Source organism: Rattus norvegicus, chromosome 15 (genome assembly GCF_036323735.1).
Source record: "Rattus norvegicus strain BN/NHsdMcwi chromosome 15, GRCr8, whole genome shotgun sequence".
In the NCBI taxonomy this organism is placed as follows: Eukaryota; Metazoa; Chordata; class Mammalia; order Rodentia; family Muridae; genus Rattus; species Rattus norvegicus.
In genome coordinates, this window is record NC_086033.1 from 105,191,233 (window position 1) to 105,208,868 (window position 17,636).

A 17,636-nucleotide genomic window follows, 5' to 3' on the forward strand; every position below is an offset into this window, starting at 1 on the left:
CCTACTAAACCACACAGCAAGCATGGCCAGTGCAAACCGAGCAGCCAGTTCAGTCGGCTTCAGAACAACCCTACCCTTCAGCTGCACATCTGTGCCAGGCTACATTCACCCTATCTCATAGAACCAGCTCAGGGGAGTCAGATGATAACCCCAAGGCACCCCAGCTCACAGACGCACGAACCCAATGGCTCATGCCTCCAGTCCACACTAGGCCATGCTCTCCTGCACGAGTGCGGGGCCTTTCTGTTCAGTGCTGAGCACTGCTGGGCTAACCCTGTGGCCCTGAGATTTGACAGCTTCACTCCACAGAGAGAAAGCGGGGTGCCCTCGAGTCCCAGATGAGTATCAATAATCTCACTCTGAAGTGCCCTCTCAGGTGCGTGGACACACACAGATGCTATCAGCCACTAGATCTCACTTGCATGCAAGCGAGCACTTAGGCGTGAACTTCGCTCAGAGCGCATGGATTTACACTAACATCATTTGTTTTCTTCCTACAGATTCACGAACAGGTTATCTCATCCAGCGACTGACCCCGCTCCATGACACATTCCTATTTGGAGACTGGATGTGTAAATTTATGGACAAGTAATATTTAGTGGTATTCAGTAAGGTGGCTACTAGCTACATGTGACTGCTGATTATTTAAAATGGCTATTCTGGGGCTGGAGAGATGGCTCCGTCAGAGAAGTGTTCGCCTTGCAACATGAGAAGCAGCAGAACATGGTGTCACATCTATAATCCTGGACTGAGAGGACGGAGGCAGGAAGGTCCTGAGGGCTTTGCTGGCCAACTGGCCTGACCTACAGGTAAACTCCGGGCCAGTGCGGGTCCAGGCACACACAGTGACTATTGTGAGTTCAGATGAGGTATGGGCAGAGACTAAATGTTAATGTCAGTCTGACTAAAAGAAAGCATAACTACCTTCATATTTATAAAGATTAGTTATATTTTAGAAAGTCATGGCTAAAATATCAATAACATCTCTTCCACACTACCTTACACTGGCTATCAGGAAGTCTAAAGTATGCAGTAACTATGTACTGTTTCTGTTATTCTTAAGGTTTGATGTCAAAAAGGAAAGGTTTACTTTCAGAAACTGTTTTGTTTTTAAAAACCACCACAGTAGAGATGCAGTGGTCAAAGCTGTCCCCGAGAGGTAGAGCAGGAGAAGGGAGAGCCTGGGTCTCTGAGAAGCCCCGATCTGCACCATTCTGCCCTGGTAACGGCCATCTTCATCCGTCTCTCAGGTCTCCACCAACTGCATCAGAAAATGAGGTTACTCCTAGTGTTCTCTAGCATTCAACATGGCCCTAAACTTAAGCTGCAGCTTCCAGGAAGATACAGGCATAGGTGACAAAAAGAGGTACCAGCACAGAGGGACTCAGGAGGGAGCTTCACTTTGGGAATCTAAGTTTGCCATTATGCAGCCAAGTCCAGTCATAAACACCAACTAGATTACCAGTTTAAACTCAACTAAGCACTGCGGGCTGTGCAGCTGGGGACGCCATACTGGTGTCCACTGCTTCTTCCAGCTGTTTTTAGCAACACGGCTGGGTGTTGGCAGCTGGCCTGAGGTGGAAGAAAGAACAGGGGAGCGGCCCTCAGACAGTGACACTACAGCCAAGTTCCAAGACAGCCTCAGCATGGCAAGGAGGCCATGGTTCAGATTCTCCACAAAGGAGAGTAAGGACAGACCGTGTGGCGGGCCCAACAGGCAATGCCCAGCCCTGGAGGCGAGGCACTGTCTCTACCTCCAGGGAACCTTTCAGACAGTGTACAGTGCAAGTTTGCCTCCTCGGCTCAGAGCCGGCCCTTAGTTCTTCCCTGGGGAGGAAATGTCTCCACAGAAATGGGATCTGGACACAGAACTGTGTGAATCAACTCCGATCCGGGAAGCTGACAGGATCCTCATCGTCCTGGTGATCAGAGGTATGGTGATCAGAGGTGAGAAGGCATGAGGGCCCTTCAGACTTCCCCCTCAGCCTCAGAACACCTTTCTAGGAAAAGTTCTGAATTAGTTGTATCAAGTTAGGGGGCATTTCAAACTTCTAGAAAAACTGAATAATAACTATAGTCCAAGACTTCTTAGTTCTAAAATTACCTTCCCGGGGAGTTTGGAGGCGCAAGTGGGGCTTCCAATATCTCCACTGTCCCAGATTCTGCCTCCCTTCTATGCATGGCCTGACTCATCACTGTCCATGACGAGATGTTACCCCATTGTTCTATATACGGTACTTGTGTTGGCCAGTTTTATGTCAACTTGACATAAGCTTGAATCATCTATCTGAACCTCAATTGAGAAAATTCCCCCACAAAATCTTCTTAATTAGCAATTAGTGTGGAAAGACCCAGCCCATTGTTGGTGGTGCCACCCCAGGGCAGATGGTCCTGGGTTCTGTAAGAAAGTGAGTTGAGCAAGCCATGAGGAGTAAGGCAGTAAGCAGCACCCCTCCGTGGCCTCTGCCTCCAAGTTCCTGCCCTGTGTGAGTTCCTCTCCTGACTTCCTTTGATGGTGAACGGGGATGTGGAAGTGTAAGCCAAATAAATCCTTTCCTCTCCAACTTGCTTCTGGTCATGGTACTTCATCACAGAGAGCAATAGTAATCCTAACCAGGACAGTCCTCCAAACCAAACACTTTTACATAAACTAAGCCTCAAGCTGGAAATGAAATCTCCAGGATCTTAGTTCTGCACCCACCCAGGGCTGTTCTAGGAGAGACCTGAAAGGCTGTCTCTCACTGAACAGATGAAAATACTGAAGACCAGCACAGGGTGGGTGGGGTGAAGGCATGACCTGAAAACTTGACAAGAATATTTCTTCCCTCTTGTTGGGCCAACAGAAGCCTCTTCTAAACACTCCAGATTCCTTGGTGCCCATTCGACCAGCAGGGGGTAAGGACTCAGGACTGCCCTGGCTCGTGCTGTCAAGGGTGGAAAGTCACATGTGTGTACGTTCTCAGAGAATCCATCGTCGTCTCTGCGTGCCTGTCTGGGAATGCGGTCTATGTAACAGTGAGGGAAGAAAGGCGCTGCAGGCCAACTATATGCTCACCATCCAGAGCTCCAGATTCGTGTGTGTGTGTGTGTGTGTGTGTGTGTGTGTGTGTGTGTGTTTGTGCGCGTGTATGTGTGTGCACGCATGTGTGCGTGTATATGTGTATGTGTGTGTGCATGTGTGCATGTATATGTGCATGTGTGTGCATGTGTGCATGTATATGTGCATGTGTGTGCATGTATGTGTGTACGTGTATATGTGCATGTGCATGTGTGTGCGCATGTGTGCATGTATATGTGCATGTATGTGTGCGCGTGTGTACGTGTATATGTTCATGTGCATGTGTGTGCACATGTGCGCATATATATGTGCATATGTGTGTGTGTGTGATTTGTTTCACTACATGCATGTTCCTATGCACATGCTGCACGTGAAAGAAGGTGTCGGATTCCCTAGAACTACAGTTCCAAGTAGGTAAGTCCTGGGACAGAGCTTCAGTGCTCTGTAACATCCACAAGCACTTACCCACTGAGCCATCTCCACCTCCAGCTTTCAAGTTTCAGTGAGGACTTTCCCCTTCCCGATGGCAGGCTTAAGTGATTATCTTTTATCTCTGTCAGTGTGCGTGTGCGTGTGCGTGTGCGAGAGAGAGAGAGAGAGAGAAGAGAGAGAGAGAGAGAGAGAGAGAGAGAGAGAGAGAGAGAGAGAGAGAGAACACACAGGTACTGATCGATCTCAGGAAACCTGACCAGGAGCCCGCTCTCCTGGCCCTGCAGCTTCGAGATGCAGATCCAGTTACCAAACCCCTGTGTACCAGGTCCCTCACCTATAAGAACAACACAGATCTTCATTTCTACAGAGCAAGGAACCTTAAAAGGCCTGGCATGAGAGAGAGGTGGTGACGGGGCATGGAAGCCAAAGGGATGGTTCCTCTGCTCTTTCTAGGGACACACTCCATAAAGACTCTTTCCTATTACTGAATAGGATAGGTAAAAGTCAGCGCCTCACCTGTGCAAACAGCTCTAGGTGGGTGTGATTAGCACACACTGTGGCTACGAGTAACTTAGCTCCTTCATTACTCAGGCCTTCGCACCCCAGGAGAGCAAGCCTGTGGATCTCAGGTCCTACACTTGTGGCTGAATGAGCTAATGGACACACGAATGAAGCAGAAAACCAGAAAATGGGCAGAGTCATGAGGCGCCTGCAGGTCCCGGGAAGTACATGTCCTGACTCCGGCCCCATTACAATGTGTGTCACCACACAAAGGTGGCAGGGACATTCCTAAACCTCACAATATTGAAACACAAACGACCAAGAAATGACTCATTAAATAACGCCAACTGTTGTCCTTCCTTCTATGGTAGCTCATACAGATGCAGCCCTTTCTCGGTGTGACTAAGTCTTCCAGGGTATGAAGTCCATGCCCACACTCTGCACTCTAGGACACGGTCTTCCTTCACCCCCTGTGCTGTGTCCATGAGAAAGGCCAGCTCCTCCCTCTGCTGTGGGAGCTGGGCACCAACAGGGTCACTGGAAGCCGAGTCCTCTCTCCTCCTCAAGGGGCACATGGGCAGCCACCCCACTGCTTAGTGATCACGTATGACTGCAAACATTCAAGTCAGAACTCAAATCTGTTAACAGGTGTTAAGTCCCACAAAGATATGAAAAAAGCAAACACGTCTGTGGAAGCACCAATCCGTTTACAGGTGAAGTTTAGCTCCTCCCTGCCTGCCTTACAGAAATAATCCAACAGAGGAGTTCCACTGAAAGATCTAAAGCCCAGCCAAATTCCATTCTGGGACCTCCACACCCTTTTCCTCTCAAGGGCAGCAAAATAACAATTAGCAGAAGGTCTTTCCAAGAGTTAGCATTTGGAGAGCAGAGAGTGGTATTCAGCCTGCTGAGCAGACAATCCTCAGACATCAAGAATACCCAGAGTGCTCCCCACGCATCCCCCACAACCACAAAGACACCGCTGATGATTTGGAAGTAAGTTGAGTGGCACAGGGACATCTGTCTTCTCTGCCTTCTGGTACTATGCAGGGACAAGACGCACCTAAGAGCTGAACCCTTTGGTATCAGTGGTTTCTGACGTCTAGGCACAGGTTCTGTTGAAAGTACTGACTTCCAGGCAGGTGTAGTGGCCTGCGCCTGTACTCCAGCATTGCGTGGGAAATGAGACAGAAGGCTCAGAAGACTCTGGAAGTTAAACCCGGTCTAAAACCAGAACCACACCACTAATGGCTTTCCTAGCCCTAAAAACAAAAACAAAAACAAAAAACAAGCACTCCTCAGGAAAACCTTAGACATGTCAGGCCAAACTCAAGGGCAAGGTGAAACTTCAGTTTACAGAGTAAGTTTGCAGAAAGCACTTTAAGATGCATACACGGGTACATTCACTGTGGCATTGTGACTAGTAACAAACTGAATAACTACACAATTAAAGTAGATATTAAAGGGGGGATTACATTGCCATTAAAAATAAGGCATATGGGCTGGGAGCAGCTGCCAGCTAAGTGCTTGCCATGTCAGCCTAAGGACTTAATTTGATCCTCAGCTCCACGTGCTAAAGGCAGATAGATGTGGCTGTGTGCCCTCATAGTCTTAGTGCTGATAAGACGGGGACAGGAATTTAAGCTTCTCTCTTTACACCTGAGGGATGAGATCTGAGCCTGATTTCTGACAGACGTGCATACGTGCACACACTCGCAAATACACAGGCTCATGCACACATGCACACATGTATAAATCCATACATGGTAGTGGAGGTGTTCTGGGAGAAAACACTTTCAAAGTCCTTTATCTGTGAACTTCCCAAAGCAGACAGACGTATGGAGACTTGCGCTTCCTTTGGCACAGACAAGACAATTCAGGGGTACACATAGCAAATTAGCTACAACGGAAACCTCTGAGGGGTAGGACAGACAGCTTGTCTTTTTCATTTATTTATTTCAGGGGCTGCAGTATGGCTCAGTGGTAAAGCATCTGGGGCCTTGCAGATATGAGGCTTTAAACTGGATCCCACCCCAGGGGTGGTGGGGTACAATTTACATTCTTTATTAACCATTAGCTGTCCCTTCTAAGCTGTTTATTATTTTCTCCTGGAGCCTATACGTAACTCAATGTTACTTCCTACACGAACTGTGCTCCTGGTATCTAAACATCTCTCCACATAGTTCACGCAAATTACAGGCTCAGGGATTTTCACACAAGTCCAGGGGCTATCAGCACCACACTAATGATCAGCGCCCCAACATACTGAGTCTGCACACTCTAGAGCGCTCCCCTGAGAAGCAAGCTGTGCTCCCAGCAGTCTGCTGCATTCTCATTTGATGTAGGCAGCTGTCTTCACAGGCAGAGATTCGCTCTGGTGAGGCCCCCTTAAACACCCTGGCTTCTGTGTGATATCCCCTTTTATCTTGTTTACCTCTGTGGAAGAGAAACTCCTGCAGATAAGAAAGGCGTCTGCTTGTGTCAGTTTCCTTCCCTCTCCATGCCCCTCTGCAGGTGCACGGAACTGGAGCACTCCATGGGACCAGAAGTTTCCCTGTCCCAAGAAGCATTTCCCCATGTACAGCTGTAGCCGGCCCAGCCTTGTCTTTTTCAATTCCCTGTGGAACCATCTGGACTGGGCTAAACAAGGAACTACAGCGTACACAGAGAACAGGAGAACACTAGAAAGAGAAATGAGGGTTGTTGTTGTTGTTGTTGTTGTTATTTTAAGAGAAGTCACTTCTGTGTTATTTGAAGGAAAAATAAATCCAAACATCACTCACTGCAAGCTACTCAGTCCTCTGGATAACTGTTTCCACACATTGGGAAAACCACGAGAGAACACATTTCAGGATACTCACTCAGGAAAACAAAACCATACAACGTCCTTCATCTTCCGCTCTAGTTCACTCCGGGGGCATGCAGGTGGCTCAAGCCACTCACCAGACAATGGGCTATCAGGCTAGAAGACAGGCTCTCAGACGACGAGCAAACAACTATTCCTAAACATCCTACTGCAGAAAGGGGTGGAGGCACTAATTCTGTACGTTAAAGATGAACTGGGGGAGGATGAGCAGAACAGTTTTGAACGCATGCAACACAAGACAACCTCCCTCACCGCAAAGGGAAGTGATTCTGTCAGGGTCAAATTTGCTTTTGGAAAGTCTAGGCTCCATCCTTACAACTATGAACTGCCAATGCAGAAAACCAAACACTCGAGCGCCAGAGCAGCCGCCACTGAGCTTGCCTGCTTGGGGTGGGAAAAGCCACACAGAAGTACTAGGCACTAGCTTGACAATCCCTTCAACAGATCGTGTGAAAGGCTCAATTGTCCCCTCGGCAGAGCATGCTGCTGGTTCTTGCAGCTTGCTTTAAAAAATTATGTGCCTTTATTGTACTAAAGAAATTCCAAACGGGAAGCACAGCCCACTCATTGATGGTTCACAACACGATCACTTTCCACGGTCTCCCCTTCTAGAAGGCACTTGAGTTCGTTCAAACTGCCACAGATTTGGCTAATGTTAAAACATCGACTTTGCCGTCAGTAGCCTCACAGTTGAGATGTCTACTGACTCTGTTCAACACAGACTCCCCAGAAAAAACAAAAGAGGGGAAGAGAAGACACAGTCTTAAAGCCCTCCTCAGCACCTGCCTTGTGTTCTCACTGACATAAATAGATAACAATACACACAGAAGGGTTTAATTCTGCAAAATGCTTCCTTTCCATCTCCCAGGTTGCTATTAAAACCCCTACCCGGTTGACTTCTGAAAAACGTTGCAGCTAGGTGTGACAATATTTTATTTTTGAACAACACTAAATTGTTTTATGCAAAGTTCCTCCCAGAAACCTGTTCACCCACAAACATCAACATTTCTTTCCTCATGAGGAAGAATGAAAGTAGACTTTAGTTCAGTCTATAAGGAAAGGTACAGAGAAGGGTTCCCTAGAGACAGGCGGAGCAAGTCAGAAAGTCAGAAAGTCAGCAAGTCACCAGACTCATTCAGGAACAGTCACAGCCCTGAGTTGGGACGGGACTCTTACCAATGCCGAGTTCTCTGCCTCCGAGTCTGCCTGAGCTGCATCCTTGTACTGCAGGGGAGACTCGATGACCAGCTCCTTCTTGTCATTTCTACCGCTAGTCCTGTACTTATCAGCCTGCATTCTCCACCCAGACCACTGTCAGAAAGCCTGCAGCAGGGACAGCTGAGAGTCCCCTGCTGCACCACTGGCCAGAGAAAGGCAAGGAAGCCTGTTTCCCAGGCACAAGGCTGGAAGTGCGGAGCCTCAGGGGTGGGGAAGGCATGACCAAGAAGGCCAGCCTCCAGGGGTGTTACTACAGCTAGGAAAATGGGAGGCTCCTGCTCGCTGGCCAAAGAAAAACAACCCCCAAACAGAACAATACACAGTGTACTGCCTCTGCGATGAAAGACCAGCCTCATTGTGTCTGCTCCACACAGCGTGGGCCAAATCAATGTGAATCCAAATAGTGCAGCATTGAGAAGAAAGTCTGCTGGTCTCAGTGAGGCTCCCTCGAAATGACTTCCGATCTGAAGCCCCCAGCTAGGTCGCCTGGCTGGTCTAAAAGTTGCAGTTTCAAAATGCTTTCATTTGTGTTATGGCTAAGCACCAAGTACTTGGCTCCTGATCAAAGCAGGACCAAACAAGCCAGCAAGGGTGTTCCCAGGAGGTGCAGTTCGAGAAATCGTTTCTCCCTACAGAACAGACAGTGGCAGACAGATCTCATGTATCTACTGTTTTATGCTAGGGAGATGATACTATGCTAAATAAATTAATATTTCATGCAGCCAAAGCATTTACCATGAACATTTTCTTTGCACACCAACGTGTGTGTGTGTGTGTGTGTGTGTGTGTGTGTGTGTGTGTGTGTGTAAGGGAATGTGCCCAGTACTAAAGGTCAGAGTGGAAACGTAAAGCAGAAAGTCTCTTCCCTCAAGAATAGGAAACAGATGGGAAGTGAAGACAAAGACATCCTGAAGAAGAGAGATACACTGATGCTCTTGCAGAACTCGGCTATCTTTATTATTTCCTCATATTCATAGTGGAGTAACTTTTTAAAAGATCAACTAGCAGAAATCAAAAATTGGAGGGGTTTGCTACAAAGACTCACAGTAGAGTCTGCTACAAAGACTCACAGAGGAGTTTGCTACAAAGATGCATGGAAAGCATGCACTAGAGGTGGGTTAAATGTAAAGATGCCCTTCTGGTGGAACACCTCCCGTTTAGTGCCTGTTTGTTTCTTTGAAATCAGGAAGTGTCTAGTAACTGAAACAAATATTGTAACAGCCAGTAAACAGTATCCACAGTCTCAAAGTACAGAATAGTCTGGAAAGTACAGAAGCCAGCAGAAGAAATGCAGATCCAAACCCTATCCCCACTGTCACTCTCCAGGCACCGGGAGTGACTGAGACTGCCACAGTTCAACAGGACTCAAGTGGGAACAGAGGCCACACCATGCCTAACTACCCTCCCCTCCCCTTCAGCACCTGTCTCTGTCATTTAAATACCAGAAATCCTTCTGACTATGAGAACCATGGTGCAATAAATAAATTACTGAGTCCATTTAAAAATTAGTTAACTTGCTGGGTGTAGCCGTTCACACCTATAATTCCACGGGGGGTGGGGGGCAACTAAGGTGGGAACACTGCCACCAGTTCAAGGCCTGACTAGAATAAAAAGTAAGCTCCTGTATCAAGAAAAAACAAAACCTAACTTCTTTAAGAAATAACATTTTTAAAAAGTTGGGAACATTGCTCTGTTGGTAGTGTCTGTCTAGCTTACACAAAGCCCTGGGTTCAGTCCCTAATGTCACATGAATCAGAAACAGGAATCCATGCCTGTAATCACAGCACTCTGGAGGTAGAGGCTGAAGGATCAGAACTTCAAGATCTGTTGCTAAAACACACATGAAGTTCAAGGCCCACCCATTGGGGCCCCACTCCCCAAAAAAGAGGGAAAAAAATAAATAAAAGAAAGTAAACTATCCAAGATTTAGAAACCAGGTAGGTTACTGTGGTGACTGCTCTTTTACTCTCCACCCTCGGGAGGCAGAGGCAGGAGGACCTCCAAGTTCAAGGTCAGCCTACTCTACAATGTGAGTTCCAGGACAGCCAGGGCTACACAGAGAAACCCTGTCTCAAGAAAAAAATATAAAGGAGGATAGGTTGTAGATTATCTTTCAAAGCAAACTTGGGCTTTCTAATCAAAGCTGCATCCCAAAATAATAGGACCCATGAATTTGAAAAGCCATTCTAAGGTTACAAGATGGGGGGGGGGGTGTCTCAGTTATATGCAAATAAAGCCAAAAGAAGAAGGAAATTAAAACCCAGAAGTGTCCTAGACAAGAGACCAGAAAGTCGACATCACAGCACGAAACAGACAGCAACATGTGAGCAACAGCTCCAAACCTTCTAGGTGGCTCACAGAACAGGCCTAATCCTTCTCAGATTTCCACTGCACTAAGCAGCCAGCACTTCTACACTCTAAGGCGATAAGCTTGACTCAACGACTGATTGAGTCAAACCGCAGAGGTATTCCATAGTAATCCACAGGCATTAAGATCGACACCTGAGAAGCACTGTTTACTATGTCCAAAGCACTGCTTACGGTCTGCGGTCTTACATACTCTTCGAAACCCTATGTAACTTAGCCCCGTTTCTCACATGGGCAAACTGATGCAGACTTCAAATGTACACAGAGGCCATGTGGCAGACAAGGGCAACAGGGTGTGTCCAGTGTGGGTACTATGCTGAACTGGCTGCCTATTCTACCTATGCTCAAACTGCTAAAAGGATGTCGGCCAGCAACTACTGATAATGTTTGGGAGGTTAGTGAAATGCTAAATAGCCTTTGCACAGTGGCACACAGATGCTCACAGTTGGGGTAACTGCTGCTGCTATTCCCAAGCTGAAGAATATACTTTAAGTCTTAAATTCAGGACTCTAGCTTTACGGCCTAAAAGGACAATTCCACCAACTATGCTGTTTTGATACATTACAAAGATCTCCAGCAACTAAAAGTAAATCCTTTAGTGGCTGGGGGAGTTGGGATTGCACATCTGTAGTCTCAGCCCCTCAGGTTATGCATTCCAAACAGCCTGGACTACATTTCAGGATGGTGTCTCAAAACTGCAAAGAGAGGGCTATGGAGATGGCTCAGCAGGCATGAGGACGTGAGTTTGGATCCTTAGCTCCACCCATAAAAGCCAGGTGTAGCAGTGTGTTTGTCTGCCGATGGGGGGGAGGGACAGGAGGATTTTGGAGCTAATTTCATATGCAGTAGCAAGAATAGAAGACCTCCAGGCTCATCGAGAAATCCCATCTCAAAAAGTAAGGTGAAAACCAATCAAAACCCTAACAACCACTTCTGGTCTTCCAGGAGCTCACACTCCTGAGTGCATACAAGGTCATATGTATGTGAACATATATACACACACGCACATGCATGCACGTGAACATTCACACCCACACCCACATACACACACACCTCTGTCTCACGCACATACACACAGCTAACTGTCCTCTCTGTTGACCCTAACAGTTGTTTTCAACAGTTGTTCAGAGTACCACATGTCCATGCCATCAGGTAGGCACTGTCTTAAGGATTTTTGTATTTTTTTTTAAAGCAACGACTTTCAATCTCTTTTATAACCAAGAAGAGGGAAAACACTTGATTGGCTCTTAACTTCTAAGCAGCCAGGACAAAAAGGCAAACACGCTCAGTTCCATAATGTGAACCATCAAGAGGAGAAAGCATACCAGGATCTAAAGGAAATAAATTGTAAACAGCCTCTCAGAGGTTGATGCTAAGAAGATCTGTGGAGTGTCCAGCAAGGCTCTCAACTGTGTCCACAGGATATGCACTGCAAAATTCTACTTACACCCCAGACCAAGTAAGGCAGTCACCTTCCCAAGATAGCTGGCACCTTCAAGTGGCCCAGCTCACTGAACAGGAAGTTCTGGGGTGACTCTGAGTCACCTCAGCCTTACTTTTCTGCTCTCCTCAAGGTGCTGCAGACAGAGACACAGTCACCGAAGAGGATGAAGGCAGAGCATGCGCTCCCACCCCAAGCCTTGGGAAAGAATGTGCTTTCTCTGTGCCTCAGGGCAGGAGAGGACATCTGAGCAGCACAGCACCCAGAGGAAACGTGGTGTCAGAGGACAGGAAGCAGGTGGCCAGGTTTCCCTTTACAGTGGTCTATAAAGAGGTATATATGTCAGGCCTCTGGATTCCAATTACAACAACATCACTGAGCTCCTGTACTTGCTGCCCTCAATGGTTTCACCTCAATGGTTTCACACACGCACTGGTTAAACCCTTCAAACAAGGAGCCTGCCCAGGATTGTGCATCAGGGAGATAACAACAGAATACTATGTGGACCAGAGTTAACTCAGGACCCAGTGAATGCTTCCACAGCCAAGGGTTTAGTTCTCCATCTTGATATATATTCATTCCTATATGCTGGATACTCAAAACCAGGAAATGTAAGGAATTTTCTTAGGGGTTTTTTTCTTAGGATTTTTTTATTCTAAGGAAGGTTAGCTCTAGACCTTGGTCCTGTCTTCCTCTTCCTCTTCTTCCTCCTCCTTCTCCCCTTCCTTCTCCTCCTCCTCTCATGAGTGTGTTCACCATAATTCTGAGAAACTGCAGGCTCCTGCCCATGCTCAAACAATGCCTCCTATCCCAGAAAGCCTCCCTGACCCTCCCAGGCGGGGTGGTTTCTCCTCTGTTAACCCTCTGGGTACCACCCTTGGCTCTCCGGGAATGTTTCCCAGCCTTGAACTCTAACCTCTCACAAGTCAAAACCCAAGGGATAATTTAGTAACGATTACAACGTTCCTTTTTCTCAGCTAAGAAAATATTATTCTACAAAACTTACTAGATGTTTTGTACAAATACGCTGTGTACCAAAACAGTATAGTTGGGCTCTTAAAAAGCACTGACAATGGGTATGACCAGCTAGCTCAGTGAGGAAAGCACATGCTACCAAGCTCGATGACCTGAGTTTGCTACCCAGGATTCTGCCTCCATGAGACCCAGCTATGAGGCATTTTCTCAACTAGTGATAAATATAGCTTGACTCCTCGAGTTGACTCCCTAATAACGGCAGCGTAAGTCTGAAGCTCGCTCAACTCAAGTATCTATTTATTTGAGTAGCCACAGAGATGAAATCCACATCACCATCTATTCTAGTGTCTCTTAGCTAGGGATCTGTACTGGTTGGTTTTGTGTGTCAACTTGACACAGCTGGAGTTATCACAGAGAAAGGAGCCTCAGTTGAGGAAATGCCTCCATGAGACCCAGCTGTAAGGCTTTTTCTCAACTAGTGATCAAGGTGGGAGGACCCATCCCATGGTGGGTGGTGCCATCCTTGGGCTGGGTTCTATAAGAGAGCAAGCTAAGCAAGCCAGGGGAAGCAAGCAAACCAGTAAGCAGCATCCTTCCATGGCCTCTGCATCAGCTCCTGCTTCCTGACCTACTTGAGTTCTAGACCTGACTTCCTTTGGTGATGAACATTTATGTGGAAGTGTAAGCTGAATAAACCCTTTCCTCCCAATTTGCTTCTTGGTCACAATGTTTGTGTGGAATAGAAACCCTGACAGGATCCAAGATTGACAGGGGTGGTCTGTGAGCCTCCTACAATGGTGAAGCTGTATGTGCCTGTGAATTCTCTGAGCCCCCCAACCCCCGGAGCATATCCTGTGCTCAAACGAAGGCTGCAAGGATGCTGCCCACCACAGCATGAGGAGACCCACCAATCTCAGGACACTGACAAACCCAGGTTTCGTGTTGGTAGGGGTAACAGCAGCTTAACTGCCATGAGATGGCAGCAAGATTGTCACCATGAATACGAGTCAAGCTGGCTGCCTGAAGGCCACATCAGGAGCACTCGGGACCTGTGGACAAGCGGAGGCCAATATCGATCCACTGCTGGGTGATGCTATTGAGAAAATGTTTATGGAATTACAGTTTAAAGACTCAGCATGTAGAACCATTTGTGTGTTTTTTCTCTAAAATCATCCACATTTACAAGTTTTCTTCAAATGCACATTTGACTTTCTCAGTCAGAAATGAATGAAGGAGAGCTCCTGTTGCCACACTGACAAACTTAGTTCAATTCCCAGAATCCACATGGCAGGGGAAAACCAACCCTCCACAGCTGTGCTCTGGCCTCCACATGTGCACCATGCATGTACGTGCACACACACTCACACATTCACATACTTAGTCATGCACACTCATATATATACACTCACAGACACATACACACATACTCAGACACAAATGCACACCCATTCATGCACATACACTACACACATACATGTGCACATGCTCACACTCACACATTCACACACATACACACACATTCATGTACGTACTCATGCACACACACACACACATATATATATATATACACACTCACAGACACACACACACACATACTCAGACTCAAACAAATGCACACCCACTCACACACATACATACTCATACATGTACATGTGTACCTATGTTCACACTCTCACACTCATACACATACACACAGTCATGCACACAATAAGTGTGATAAAAATGTTTAAAAAGGAATAAATGAATAAACCTACATTATGCAAAAATGAATGGACTTGGCATATTAAGCAGGTTGCATGTTCTCTCACATGCAGAATCTAGAACATCCATGTAAAAGTGTGAATGACAACATGAGGGATGAGCACACAGTGAACAAGAGGACAAGAAAGGCTAAACACACAGACGATCCCGGTAATGGACACGGGGATGAAAGGCTAAAGCTAATAGTTTTGGGCTCTGATAGTGAGTACGTACGTGACGTACACTCACACTGAAGGTGTAAATGTAACTGGAGACGCCACAGCTTCCATTCCCAGCGCCCGTTCCAACTGCGTGACTTCCTGAGTTGAACAGACTTTGGGTGGGGATAATTTTGGTGTGTCCAGTTTTTATTTATTTGCAAGTTTATTTATAACAAAGCTTACTTTAAACCCCATTCTCTGTCCTCACCCCACCGCACACCGAAAGCCTCCTTCCTCAGCTCCTCACCACGCTTGTGTTTTAAATCAGCTGCTGAGGATAGGTGGCTAGGCCTACCCTGTTGGCGTTGGCAGAGACAGGAAATTGACTCAAACCTGTTACAGTCCTGGGAAGAGAGCTGGAGAGGAGGCTGGTCCCCGCTCCATGCAGTTCTCTGGTAAGCTACACTGTAGGGCAGGAAGGAGTCTGACTCCAGGGAGGAAACTAAAGTGCAGAGAGGTGGCCAAGGATAGGTAAGGTAGCACACTGTGCACACAGGCTTCATCTGCAGCACAGAACACGTCCCCCCCTCCCTGTGACATTGCCCTCCTCCTCCATCTTCCTGCAGCCTCTGTCCCCCATCTGCCATCTTAGCTCCTGTTCCTGACTGCTTGAGCCAGCCAAGCCTCCCCTCACAAGCCTCCCCTCACAAGCTTCGCAAGTTTTGCCTGCTGTGTTTACTGCTCTCTCCCAGTCCTAATGCAGGGAAGCCAGAGGCTCAGAAACACCTGGAATGAGCTTACTGGAGACTCAGGATCTCCCCAGGCTGCAAAGGCAGAGCTGCATCTGGACACAAGGGTCTTAGCTTCTTGTTTTGATTGCGGTAATGATTACTCAAACAGCAATGTCAATAATCTATCTTGGGGATGGAAATTTACAAAGCCAAGAGAAACACAGTGAGCCTGGGATTTTTTCTCAGGAAACCCATCTCCAGGTGTGGCTTACTGAAACCCAGCCTCGGCCACGGTTGGTTGAATGCCAGTGTCCTCTCCACGCAGCTTTCTAACGTGCCAGCACCTAACCCAGCACCAGAAACACAGCAGACAATGCCTACCCTCAACAATGCTCTTGGGATAAATGCCGAGCCTTTGGATGGCCTCTGCAAACCCAACTCACAAGGCTCGCAAGAGCTAGAATTCTCTAATTTTCTTCTGTTGACCACACACGTTGAGGTTAAAAGCTAAGGAGTACATTACTGGGGAAAAAAAACCCAAAAAACAAAAAACAAAATTTAAGCATCTAGCTGTGGTGTGAGGCTGGGAGTCTTCCCTTTTTTTCTTTCCTAAATTAAAATGCTTTCTTCAAGCTGGGCGAGGGTAGCACACGCCTTTAATCCCAGCACTCCGGAGACAGAGGGAGGTGGAGCTCTATGAGTTCAAGGCTAGACTAGTGTAACAGTACGGGAGGGAGCTCTGGCTATACAGAGAAACCCTGTCTCAAAGGGAAAAAAAAGCCTTCAATTATCACTGTGAGATAATTCTTCATTCTTTTCCTTTACACGTGGCCCACTTCCAAACCATTCTGAAGAAAAATGATATGAATTAGCTCCCTCCCTAAGGTTACTGGTTTATAAAAATCTCTATTTGTGCCTGTTAAATTGACCTAAAGTATTCCATGGTGTTTACAGGGAACCAAGCCAGCTTTACTTTATAGTGAGAGACCCATAGCTCTAATTATCCCCCAGAGGCACGAAGGATGCTGACTGAGGACAGGCCTCTGGGTAAACCCAGCAACACCTTCCTCAGGGAAAGGGGCAAAGGGCAAAGGGTGCAAGGGGAAAGTCCGCTGAGGAAATTAGGCAAACAGATGGAAGCCTTTTCCCCAGCTCTTCCGGCTCACGGTAGCTTGTGCTCAAGACAATGAGCATGGACAATAATGCCGGCTTCCCAACAGCAACGGGAAGCCCCCATTTAAAACTCCGCAGGCCACATCCCTTCCGTAAGATAACATCAACAGCAGCGATGATGAGACCCCACCTTGTCCTGCTGCTACACCAGGGCCAGTGGTAACCCCCACGCTCTACTGCCTATTGTAACCGACTTCCCCGTGAACAGATGAGAACACAGCCAGTGTTGGGGGCCCACTCACATTACACCTGAGCTTCGCACCCCGAGAAGTCATGGGACCCCACCCGGTGCCACAGAAATGTGTAAGTAAATCAAATGAATGTCTTCAGGTGATGGCGCCAGGAGTCGAACATAGAAACAGCAAACAGGGAGGGTTAAGTGTAAGGAGAGTGCTCCAGGATCCCCTTCTCCCTGCTGCTAATCCAAGCATGAGCCGCAGAGCACAGATGACACCTACGGCCACCATGGAGCTCCAGCCGCTCCAGCAGTCTGATGGCACATGAGTATCATGTCCACACAACTTCAAACTTTTCCCCAGGGGAGGTGGCACATGCCTTCAATCCCAACACTCAGGCAGTCTATGAGTCTATGTAGTAAGTTCCAGGTCAGTCGGGGCTACAACAGTGAGACACTGCTTCAAAACACAAAGTAAATAAATAATCCCTTGAAAACTAGATTTTAAATGTTTTCTCATATACAAATGACAAAAAGCACAGGATGGTAATTCAATGTTTGGGTAAATTATTCCACAGTACAAACACGTATGGAAACATCTCACTGTGTCCTTCCTATAAACACATATAATCATTGTCAATTGGGACAATTTTTCTTGTTTAAAAGAAGATTTATGGGGGCTGGAGAGATGGCTCAGTGGTTAAGAGCACTGACTGCTCTTCCTAGAGGTCCTGAGTTCAATTCTCAGCAACCACATGGTGGCTCACAACCATCTGTAATGAGATCTGATACCCTCTT

The 17,636-nt window shown here is 47.1% G+C and overlaps 1 protein-coding gene across 47 annotated transcripts in view; it reads right to left on the minus strand.

The window, feature by feature from the left end:
- Positions 1-17,636, minus strand: part of Dock9 (dedicator of cytokinesis 9) — a 271,459-nt gene that overhangs the window by 172,892 nt on the left and 80,931 nt on the right. For 10 of the 47 annotated variants that reach the window (XM_063274028.1, XM_063274025.1, XM_063274019.1 and 7 more), the window contains exon 1: positions 8,034-8,290. The exons of 33 other annotated variants lie outside the window; for them this stretch is intronic. In XM_063274028.1, coding sequence (XP_063130098.1) covers positions 8,034-8,153 — 120 coding nt within the window. In that variant the 5' untranslated portion in view covers positions 8,154-8,290. Of the gene's footprint in view, positions 1-8,033; positions 8,292-17,636 lie in introns of those variants that run through there. 4 more of the 47 variants (XM_063274007.1, XM_063274031.1, XM_039093035.2 and 1 more) reach the window with 1 other exon arrangement.